At 44.4% G+C, this 11788-nt stretch overlaps 1 protein-coding gene across 3 annotated transcripts; it reads left to right on the top strand.

Annotated features, from left to right (window-relative positions):
• Positions 1 to 4625: 4625 nt before the first annotated feature.
• LOC139574734 (myelin proteolipid protein-like) lies at positions 4626 to 11175 on the top strand. Of its 3 annotated transcripts, XM_071399580.1 has the most exons (7): positions 4626 to 4794; positions 6378 to 6564; positions 7174 to 7330; positions 7813 to 7981; positions 8220 to 8293; positions 8424 to 8489; positions 8906 to 10633. In XM_071399580.1, exons 1-7 carry the CDS (start codon positions 4791 to 4793, stop codon positions 8984 to 8986), a joined length of 738 nt encoding a protein of 245 aa, XP_071255681.1. In that variant the 5' UTR covers positions 4626 to 4790; the 3' UTR covers positions 8987 to 10633. The 3 variants fall into 3 exon arrangements, with proteins under 3 accessions (XP_071255681.1, XP_071255682.1, XP_071255680.1); XM_071399581.1 differs by lacking the exons at positions 4626 to 4794; positions 8906 to 10633 and adding an exon at positions 10966 to 11175 and having other exon boundaries at positions 6362 to 6564; XM_071399579.1 differs by lacking the exon at positions 4626 to 4794 and having other exon boundaries at positions 6362 to 6564.
• The last annotated feature ends 613 nt before the right edge of the window (positions 11176 to 11788 follow it).

The raw sequence follows: 11788 nt of genomic DNA, 5'->3' as shown, positions 1-11788 counted from the left end.
GAGGCTGAGGACACCCTGGCCTGACACCGGGACGTGCCTTCCCCAATCCACCTGGCCCCCCTCTACCTGCTACCTGCCTGTTGCTGCCTCCACTGGTTCTGTCTCCCCCTCAAATCACTGACCCCCACCCCACATACTTGGATTCCATTACTTACCATGACGTCGTTATGATGAGCCATCTGACCGTGGGGTCTTGAAGTGTTAGTTATTTCTGGATATTGTCTGAGCCTGCTGGCTATTAATATTGGTATTGATCTTTCCTTATTGAAATGGCGAATAAAGGAAGACTGCTTTCATTTTCAATCAAGACAATGTTAGAGATTTAATGTATGCTTTTATATGGCCTATATCTCTGTATTACATTCAGCAAGTCAAATAGAGATTAGTGCAAACAGGAAGTGTGACTTCTTTCCCTAATGATTTCCTAAGGCTGAGGTATTTAGGCAGTTATCAGTTATTCTACACCAAGGCTAGAGGAGGCTGAATGGCAACAACACCACACACAACTACAATGCAACTCATTCATCTCATTGGTACACGACTGCTCAGTCTGTTGAATATTCAATCAATGGAAAGATGGATTTCTTGTCTGAATTAAGGTTTTATTAAACCTTCAAAAGCAACACGCACAATAAAGGAAGTTTATAAAATAAAGTCGTTGACAGGAAAAGTGATTTACTACATCAATTATAGTCACAGCCTCTCCCGTTCGTTTGATTAACTGGGGTAACGGGATGGAGAAATGGTTTACAGTACAGTAGGCGGGGCTCAACAGGCAGAATGCATCCCAAAGGGCACCCTATTCCCTATTACTTTTTCCTGTATAATGGGGCTCTAGTCTAAAGTAGAGCACTATGTATAGGGAATAGGGTGCCATTTGGGATACAGTCAATCTGTTGATGAAGCCACCTGAAATCGATGGCTGCATACCAATCATCCATCTCTCTCCTCATGGATAATAAGGTGGGGAAACAGTCCATGTCAGCCAGGACCAACTTTTTAAAGAAATACAATTTATTTCCATCTCTAGTTCAGTAAAATAAGTCGGTTTTTTTCTGGTCACAAGCTATTCCAGAAAATTGCGGTAAACAGCGCCACACTCAGGCAGAAAATGTAATATTCTATTCTAGCCAGGCCTGTCTTCTCAAAGAAAACACAATTTCATTCTCTCCATTTGAGCAAAAGAAGTGGTTTTGTCGCGGTCACCAGAAAATCCGAACAATTCAGGTAAAGAGCACCACAGTCAAGCAGAAAAATCTGAATGTTCTATCATACAGTGAGAACAATTCGTTTCTCTGGCTACTTAGAAATACTTTAAAAAGTTAATGAATAGATGACATTCACTCAGCGGTGTAAAGTATTAAGTAAAAATATTTTCAAGTACTACTTAAGTAGTTGTTTGGGGTAACTTTACTTTACTATTCATCTTTTTGACAACTTTTACTTTTCCTTCACTACATTCCTAAAGAAAATAATGCACTTTTTACTCCATATATTTTCCCTGACACCCAAAAGTACTTGTTACATTTTGAATGCTTAGCAGGACAGAAAATGGTCCAAATCACACACTTATCAACAGAACCTCCCTGGTCATTCCTACTGCCTCTGATCTGGAGGACTCACTAAACACAAATGCATCGTTTGTAAATTATGTTGGACTGTTGGAATGTATCCCTGGCTATCCGTAAAAAAACAGAAAAAAAGAAAATTGTGCGTCTGGTTTGGTTAATATAAAGAATTTTAATTATTCATACTTTTACTCTTGATACTTAAGTATATTTAAAACCAAATACTTTTAGACTTTTACTCAAGTAATCATTTACTGAGTGACTTTCACTTTTACTTGAGTCATTTTCCATTAAGGTATCTTTACTTTTACTACAGTATGACAATTGGGTACTTTTTCCACCACTGCTATAAACCTGTCTCAAATATAACCACACAGTTTACACAGACTCACCACGGACCTTTGACAATAAATCTCTGTGTGAAAAGGCGTCCCATGGTCTGTTTTGTCAACGAACTCAATGTACTCCAAACACTGGTGGTAACCAGATGATCCCAATAATTGACTGTATGTAGCCTAGTAAACGATGCCCCCCTCTAGTATGTTCTGTTGCAAACTGTCTGGGACTCTGTTTACGATTCAAATATATTTGACATATCAAGTCAAAGACGAAATGAACCTCAAAACACTGGTCTCAAATGTATAAGCATAACTAGGCTACACAGACCCATGGTGGATACATTGTAAATTGAGAGGCATTTCCCCATATTAAACCGTGTCCCAGTCCAACATGCCTAGCTCTGCCCACTGGGGCATATGGAGGGCTCTTTGAAATAAGCGCTCCTATCGCTGTGTTCCACCAGATCCAGTTATCTCACAACGCCGGCTTCAAACAGCTTCAAAGCAGCGGACACCAACTGTTTCACACACAGCCACTAAGGGATGCACAGCGGCCTAATGTTCTCACACAACGGCCTAATGTTCTCACACAGCGGCCTAATGTTCTCACACAGCGGCCTAATGTTCTCACACAACGGCCTAATGTTCTCACACAACGGCCTAATGTTCTCACACAACGGCCTAATGTTCTCACACAGCGGCCTAATGTTCTCACACAGCGGCCTAATGTTCTCACACAGCGGCCTAATGTTCTCACACAGCGGCCTAATGTTCTCAAACAACGGCCTAATGTTCTCACACAACGGCCTAATGTTCTCACACAGCGGCCTAATGTTCTCACACAACGGCCTAATGTTCTCACACAACGGCCTAATGTTCTCACACAGCGGCCTAATGTTCTCACACAACGGCCTAATGTTCTCACACAACGGCCTAATGTTCTCACACAGCGGCCTAATGTTCTCACACAGCGGCCTAATGTTCTCACACAACGGCCTAATGTTCTCACACAGCGGCCTAATGTTCTCACACAGCGGCCTAATGTTCACACACAGCGGCCTAATGTTCTCACACAACGGCCTAGTGTTCTCACACAGCGGCCTAGTGTTCTCACACAGCGGCCTAATGTTCTCACACAACGGCCTAATGTTCTCGCACAACGGCCTAATGTTCTCGCACAACGGCCTAATGTTCTCGCACAACGGCCTAATGTTCTCGCACAGCGGCCTAATGTTCTCGCACAGCGGCCTAATGTTCTCGCACAGCGGCCTAATGTTCTCACACAGCGGCCTAATGTTCTCACACACAACGGCCTGATGTTCTCACACAACGGCCTGATGTTCTCACACAGCGGCCTAATGTTCTCACACAACGGCCTAATGTTCTCACACAGCGGCCTAATGTTCTCACACAGCGGCCTAATGTTCTCACACAGCGGCCTAATGTTCTCACACACAACGGCCTAATGTTCTCACACAACGGCCTGATGTTCTCACACAGCGGCCTAATGTTCTCACACAACGGCCTAATGTTCTCACACAGCGGCCTAATGTTCTCACACAGCGGCCTAATGTTCTCACACAACGGCCTAATGTTCTCACACACAACGGCCTAATGTTCTCACACACAATGGCTTAATGACAGATATCTGTCAGAGAAAAATCAAGAGGAAACAGAATCTTTCCCGAAAAGTAGACTGATGATGTCACAGTGTCTAACCCCGTTCCAGTCGTTGGCAAGAGAACTGTAAGGAAAGGCAGCCAAAGGAAGTGTTGGCTTTGGGGATGACCAGTGAAATATACCTGCTGGAGCGCGTGCTACGGGTGGGTGTTGCTATGGTGACCAGTGAGCTGAGATAAGTTGGGGCTTTACCTAGCAAAGACTTGTAGATGACCTGAAGCCAGTGGGTTTGGCTACGAATATGTAGTGAGGGCCAGCCAACGAGAGCATACAGGTCGCAGTGGTGGGTAGTATATGGGGCTTTGGTGACAAAACGGGTGGCACTGTGATAGACTACATCCAGTTTGCTGAGTAGAGTGTTGGACACTATTTTGTAAATGACATCGCCGAAGTCAAGGAACGGCAGGATATTCAGTTTTACGAGGGTATGTTTGGCAGCATGAGTGAAGGAGGCGAAATAGGACGCCGATTCTAGATTTAATTTTGGATTAGAGATGCTTAATGTGAGTCTGGAAGGAGAGTTTACAGTCTAGCCAGACACCTAGGTATTTATAGTTGTCCACATATTTTAAGTCAGAACCGTCCAGAGCAGTGATGCTAGTCGGACGGGCGGGTGCGGGCAACAATCGGTTGAAGAAAGAAAGAAAGAAAGAAAAAGAGAAAGAAAGATAGAAAGAGAAAAAAGAGAGAAAGAAAGAAAGAAAGAGAAAAATAAAGAAAAAGACAGAAAGAAAAAGAGAAAGAAAGAGAAAGACAGAAAGAAAGAAAAATAGAAAAATGAAGAAAAATAACATGGAACCTTTTCTGACAAGAAATCTTGGAGATGCTACCAAATGATATGCAAATACACATGGTGCTGCTTACCAACAATGAACTGAAGTACATTTTTCCAAATTGCTACATTTCCTTTGAATATTACAGTTGAATATTACATGTTACAATTGACAATACGGCATGTATAGCCCTTCATAGACCTCCTTCATTATCCTCCGTCTTGAACCGTAGTCCATTGAAAAGCGACCTTGTTTCTTTAAGATTCGACTGTCAGCCATCAACGGGTCTGTCTGTTCATTGTTGAAGAGAGAGCGAGTTGAGGTTGATGTTTTGGGGACTGAGGACAAGTCGTGCATAATATCACCCGAGCAGCTGCGGTGGAAAGCAGCACAGATCGCCTCTGTTGAGCGCACATCCTACCAGAGACAACATGGGTAAGTTATCTAAGTTTGTTAAGGTACCTCTAATAGGCTATTTATAGCCAACCAACCACAAGCAAACGATACGTTTTCTTTGGTATTCTTTGAATGATTTTCGCATTGTAACATATAATATTAGGCAATGGCTGGCATGGAAGGATAAGATTGCCTATACTCACTGGTGATGCCAGTACTATGTGATTAATTTAATGCTTCTAGAGGCACAAACTGGCCTACTTTTCAGAAGTGCCTTGTCGCGTTTGCTTTCACTTACAATTTCTTCATTTTTTACCGAAATACCGTGTTCTAAGTAGTATTTGTTTGAGGAAAGTAGCAAGTGAATTAATTATAGGTCACTTTGCAACAATTTGAACAAAATGGGCTTCGGTTCCTAAAAATGTTAAACTTGCTTCCTCGGGCATACAGGGCGGTGATGTAACTGAGAAGTTAATTGAGGTTCCTAATAGGTCCGTATCTTTATGTAGGATTGTTGAGGGACTTTTGAGGTCAGAACAGTGTGAATGCAGACAAGTGGAAACTGTTTAAACTAGAGCGAGAACCCCTGCACCTGTTGCTGGGTGACTATGCTATTTTCCTTCCTATGTGTACTGAGAAGTACTGCTATTTTGTCCAAATAACAAAATTGCTTGAACATAAGTATTGAGACTATAAAAGTAAAGTGTTGATTATCAAGTGTTGGTTATCACTGCATGTGATGGCGGTTAGTCAGTGTTCTTTCATTGGCAAACTTTTTAATTGGTTTAAAACTAATTTCCACACTGGTGTTGTTATGCAACCTGGAAGACAGTCTGATCTCTCGCTCACACACACAACCCTGTAGTCGCCGAGTGCATGTGTATGCGTCTCCTTCCTGCCATCTGTGCCAACTGTTATAATGGTACCAGCTCCAGCCAGTCTTCTGAGATCTTTCCCCACTTCCACCACAGACTATTGGATGTGCCTCTGGTTATCACAAGCCTCCTTCTGCTCCTATAAACCCCAGTGTGGGTGCTGGAGGTGGCTCTGGCTATTGTTTGCGTGACATTGGTGGCCCTTGTCTTCCCAAACTGCACCGGGACAAAGAACATTGTCTCTGCAGTCACACAAGCAGCCTCTCTCTTCTTCGTCTCTCTTTCACTGTCCTCCATCTTTTCTCACTGTCCCCATGGTGTGAGCGGTGATTGGAGCTGGGGTTAGTGTTGGGACAAACAGACAGATCCTCACGTCCTGAGGCCCCATTCACAGCACTTGACTCTGGGGACGAATGCCACGTATCGAGCAGACAGACCAAACACTACTGTGCATAGAGAACAGAACAGTCCAAGGCCTCGGAGTAACTCGGGGATGAGCTATTTTACGACCACAGCTGGATAGTGTAATAACTGAAGCCAGATCCTTCCAGTAGACAGCTGTTGATTATCCATCCATGTAGTCACAGTGACGTTATGTTCATTAACACTCCCCTGGTGTTGTTATAGCCTGTCTTGGTTGTTGTGACTGCTGTAGGAAGTGCCTGGGAGGATTGCCCTATGCTTCTCTCGAGGTAACCCATACGTAACCCTACATTAACCCCTATGTCGTTATGTCCTGTCCTATAGGTTGTTATGACTGCTGTATGAAGTGCCTGGGAGGAGTACCATATTGCTCGCTGGTGGCCACTCTGCTGTGTTTCTCAGGGATAGCTCTGTTCTGTGGCTGTGGTCACCAGGCCCTCACTGAGACGGAGAGACTCATCGAGACATACTTCGCCCGTAACCTACAGGACTACATTACCCTGGCCTACCTGTGAGTGGCTCAAAGGCTATTGCTTTACCCCCCCCCAAGGAATATCTGTAACTGATTAGAAAATGGGTGGCCAAGACTTAAAGCTGGGCTGGAACAAAAACCTCAATTGTTTTGGTGATCCAGGACCAGGATTGGCCACCTCTGGTTTAGATGTCCCCTAGGTCTACTGTATAATTATTTTAAACTAAATGGTAGACCCACTGTTAATGGTAGACCCACTGTTAATGGTAGACCCACTGTTAATGGTAGACCCACTGTTAATGGTAGACCCACTGTTAATGGTAGACCCACTGTTAATGGTAGACCCACTGTTAATGGTAGACCCACTGTTAATGGTAGACCCACTGTTAATGGTAGACCCACTGTTAATGGTAGACCCACTGACCTCTGTACTGATGTCCTAATACTTTTTCCCCTCCTCTTCTCCCCCTGCCCCCGCCGCCTCTCGGTTCTCCCCCCTGCCCCTCCGCCTCTCGGTTCTCCCCCCTGCCCCTCCGCCTCTCGGTTCTCCCCCCTGCCCCGCCGCCTCTCGGTTCTCCCCCCTGCCCCGCCGCCTCTCGGTTCTCCCCCTGCCCCTCCTCTCCCTCCTCTTCTTCTCTTCCTACATAGTATCCAGTATTTCCAGTATGTTATCTATGGCTTGGCTTCATTCTTCTTCCTCTACTGCATCGTACTGCTGGCGGAGGGATTCTACACCACCAGCGCCACCAAGCAGACCTTCGGAGAGTTCAGGAGCACCCTGTGTGGACGCTGTCTTAGTAGCACGGTGAGAGAGTGGGGGAATGGTGGAGAGGAGGTGTGACGGTAACAGGGTGGGGTGGAGGTGTGACGGTAACAGGGTGGGGTGGAGGTGTGACGGTAACAGGGTGGGGTGGAGGTGTGACGGTAACAGGGTGGGGTGGAGGTGTGACGGTAACAGGGTGGGGTGGAGGTGTGACGGTAACAGGGTGGGGCGGAGGTGTGACGGTAACAGGGTGGGGCGGAGGTGTGACGGTAACAGGGTGGGGCGGAGGTGTGACGGTAACAGGGTGGGGCGGAGGTGTGACGGTAACAGGGTGGGGCGGAGGTAAGAAGATAGTTGAGAGGATGGGGTGGAGGTAGAGTGGGGGCTGAGGCTAGTGGGATAGAGGTAAGAGAGTGAGGGTTAGTTTGAGGGTGGAGATGAGAGCTCAACAAAACTGATTCATTTCTGGCCTGTTATGATTTCATAATACCTAAACATCCATCTCTCTCTCCCTTCATCTCCAGTTTATATTGATAACGTACCTGCTGGTGGTGGTGTGGCTGTTGGTGTTTGCCTTCTCTGCCTTGCCTGTCTACTTCTTCTACAACATGGACACTACCTGCCACACCATCACCGTCCTGACTGAGACCCCAGCTAGCATCAACCAGCTCTGTATTGACGCCAGGCAGTACGGTAAGGACATCAAACATAAAGAACTATAGTGAGGTGATATCATCCATTATGTTCATCTATATGGTAACATGTAAACCTTACCTCACTGTAGTTCTCTACACGACCTAATCATTCATGTGGATTCCGAGTGCTCTATTCATTAAAATCTACTCTGTGGAAATTTGGAGTGACATTTCCAACTACAAAAGCTGAAAGTTTACAGCAGAGAATCAAAAGTATTTTTTTCCATTTCTTTCAGGGCTTCTACCATGGAATGCGATGCCAGGCAAAGCTTGTGGAATGACACTGTCCACTGTCTGCAAAACCAGAGAGGTCAGTAATACAGTCTCTCTCATGATGAAACTTGGCAGACACGAGGAAACAAAGCGTGTCTAGAATGTCAACGTGTTTCTAGAATTGACACATGATTACTCTGACTCATCTCTGATTTGTTCTTTTACAGTTCCGTCTGACCTACGACCTGTACATCGCAACGTTTGCCGGGGCTGGCATCACACTCTTGGCGCTGGTGAGTGACCCTGCCCTAATCTCTTAACTGGGAGCAGATTGGCTACAACTTTACAATAGAGTTGTGTCGCATGTGACATAGTCAGTGTAGGTGTTCAGGAATGTCAGGCCTCCATGGCTGAGTCGCACTGTAGCTCTCTGTTCTTTCACTTCTCAGCTGATTCTGATCATAGAAACACTGTAATAATGTCATAACGGCTGGTACTTTTCCTGCTGGGAAGATCCCATAGTTACATTGCCATATCAGTACACTGTTAATGTAGCCTACTGTAGCTGCTTAGAATTACACTGAGATTGTCATGGACCTTGATGAACATAATAAAAGTGTGAAATGGTGCTCAATTCTGTATTTTTGTCTCTTTTTTTCTGTTCAATGCTCTCCTTTCTTTCCCTCTCTCTCTCTCCATGTCTCTCTAGCTCACCTACATGGTGTCCACCACCTATAACTTTGCGTTGCTGCGGTACCTGGGGAGAAAGGGTATAGGCACACGGTGTTAGACTCTCCTCCTCCTCCCCTCCTGTCTCTCCATCCGACAGACACCCAGAGGGGACACTATGACTCTAACACCCCTCTACCTATCTTCAACACCACCGGTGGTTGATTCTTTGAACTTAAATGATTGATACCTTGAGTGAATCCTATTCTGTCCATTTTCCCTTCAAGACCCACCAGCCTTTCCCTGTACTGTGTCATTGCACAACGGGTGGTTTAGTGGATGTGTTGTTGAGAAACCCAGACGTATACTACCTTTTTCTACTGCTTTGTCACTGTCTTTCTCATGTTACATTTAGTTTGCTCTGAAGCCGTCTTCAAGTTTTCTGTATTTTTGTTATTCTCCATGTGTATTTTTGTCGTGTGTCACCAAATGTTTGTAAAGATTGACGTAATCTTCTTCATATACTGAGGTTAGTGTACATGGCATATACTCCTCCATGTTTTATCTTTCCTCACTTTTAAAAAGAAATCGCATGTAAAACCTAACTAATAATTTTGGTAACATAACAAAATGTATATTTGACATATCTTCAGTTATAAATGTCACACTGACTCTCATGGTTAGGGACTACTTGCCTAGTTTAGGCTATGGGATTATAATCTGTTACTATGGGTACCATCCCTCACATCTGGTTGCCATGGTGCCAGACAAGCGTGCATTTGCAGTTCTTCTCTCTGACCTCAGGTCCTTTTCTCACGGGCAGCAGAAAGGCCTCAACAATGGAGGCCGCCCCCCTTAGGACTTCTTAGAAAACTAACCAATCAGAGGGGGTTCCTAGGGTCCACCGGCCCTGGGTGGAAGGGGGGGGGGGGGTCTGTGTGACAAGGCCCCTTTGTTACTATAGGGACCTTAGTCTGTGGCAAGGGTCATATTGAATGTCAGAGGGAGAAGGTCTTCATGACAAAGACAAGGAAAAAGGCTGAAGTCTTCTCTCAATGGCCTGAATACAACCCTTCTGTGACGGACCCACTGCTGCACGACAACCCATCTGTTGGAGGTGATGGACCCTGTGAAGGGACTTAGAAAGAAAAGGGTTAACGTTTGTTTGAATTTAGGGATATCTCATCTGAGAAAAGGGACAGCATTTTTAGTGAGTTTGTGTCATAGACTTCTGGTTGGTACAGATGTAGAGAAGTCCTTCATTTCTCTTTTTTTTATGTTAAGATGGTAAAGTTGTTACAGCTGCTTATTTTTTTTAGCAAACTTTTTATGTTATTTAGAAGATTAAAACCTCTCAAGATGCTTTACTCTGTATGGCACTACATTGAGGGGATTTTATTATTGCTCTCCCTTCTGGCGGTATTGATGGTATCGTTTGCAAGGGATGAGGTTCCGTTATAGAGGCAAAACGATGCAGTTTGGTCTCTGTAGCTGTCTAGAAAATATTAGTAGTTATTGTATAACACCCTACTACTTACTGTAGGTAAATGTACTAATCTTAATTCCAATTTACACTTTGTTTTAAAAGACGGCTTCTTTAACTAACAAAATATCTTGTAACATACTGTGAGTATAGGTTATCCAATTGGATGGAAGCTTTATCCAGCAGCAGAGGTTGGTTTTGTGAATTGACAGCTGGCTGTTTCGTTTCTTTGTGTTTTATGAAACTATGTTGGTTTGGTAATAAAAGATGGCCTCTCCTTTTTAAGGAAGTTATTCTCTCTCTTTTTGTTACGACCGGGTATCGAACCCATGATGTCCATGCTACTCTTAAGGCTACAACCATGTGTAACCTGCCAGCTCCTCGATGTGGCATTTATTTATTAACATTTATGTCAAGTCTGCCACGGGAAACTAGGCTGCTCAATCACACAAACGTAGCTCACTGAAGCAACTCTGTTACACCTCTATCAGTAAATGTGTTGTGAGAAAAGCCTGTTTTTGTGCCTTGCTATTGTTGATTGGCTTGACGCTACTGTAGGCCATGTCCTCCTGGGGCTGGTGTTCTCTGTTTCTCTTATCGCTTCTCTTCCCCCTCAGATTCACTGCTCCCTCCAGCTGGCAGTCAGACAGGTGGACCTAAAGGAAGAGCGGAGGCAGGAGAAAGAGAAGAGGAAAAGCTATGAGCTGTACGGTAGACTGCAGAAGGACATAGGAGGGACAATGCTCTCCCCTTATGCCCCCCACATCATATCTGATAGTCTACCTCCTGACTGACTGACCCCCCCCCCCCCCTCAATCCTCCATGGTAACGATCAGCTGGAGAGCTGACTCCCTAAACTTGAAGTTTCCCGTACCCAGATTTAAACCTAATCCTGGATTTAACAGCACTTTTTCAGTGGAGAATCTCCATTGAGCATGCTTTTTAATCCAGGACTAAACCTACTAATCTGAGTCTGGGAAACTGTCCCGTGAAAGGTTCCTCCCTAATATTGAATAGAATCATTTGTTTTATATCCTTAGTCTTTAAACCCACACACATTTATTATTGTCTTATCCCAGTGGGTGGTTAAGTTTGGAGAGCTGTTGAGATTCCTGCAGAGTTTACTTCTACTTTGGATCTAGTAGCCGTTTTAGAATCAGGCCAGATCCATTGTCAGGATATTATTCCATGTTAAAATATATTCTTTATTTATGTACAGATTTATCTGACACTAGCCCATACATGGGCTCTGAAGTCCTATGAAGTTAAGTGTGTTAATTTTGTAGGTTTACATGACTTGCGTTCCACCTTAAATTCCCAGTTAGACTTTTTGAGTTGTACACAGTGGTGATATGTTGGACAAAGACAACCCTATTAGGGCCCTGCTTTTTTCTTCTTCTTTTCTTTGAGGGGACGAATATGAAAGGTTACCATATCAAA

This window comes from Salvelinus alpinus, chromosome 4 (genome assembly GCF_045679555.1).
Source record: "Salvelinus alpinus chromosome 4, SLU_Salpinus.1, whole genome shotgun sequence".
Taxonomy (NCBI): domain Eukaryota; kingdom Metazoa; phylum Chordata; class Actinopteri; order Salmoniformes; family Salmonidae; genus Salvelinus; species Salvelinus alpinus.
The sequence above is the reverse complement of the archived record's forward strand: the minus strand, read 5'-3'. Positions and strand labels throughout refer to the sequence as shown.

Excerpts from the sequence above, each read along its gene's own strand:
- LOC139574734 (XM_071399581.1), top strand. The coding sequence starts at position 6,362 with ATGTCCTGTCCTATAGGTTGTTATGACTGCTGTATGAAGTGCCTGGGA. Across the intron at positions 6,565-7,173 it reads TACATTACCCTGGCCTACCT|TATCCAGTATTTCCAGTATG; the intron begins GTGAGTGGCTCA and ends CTTCCTACATAG. Across the intron at positions 8,490-10,965 it reads GCATCACACTCTTGGCGCTG|ATTCACTGCTCCCTCCAGCT; the intron begins GTGAGTGACCCT and ends CTTCCCCCTCAG.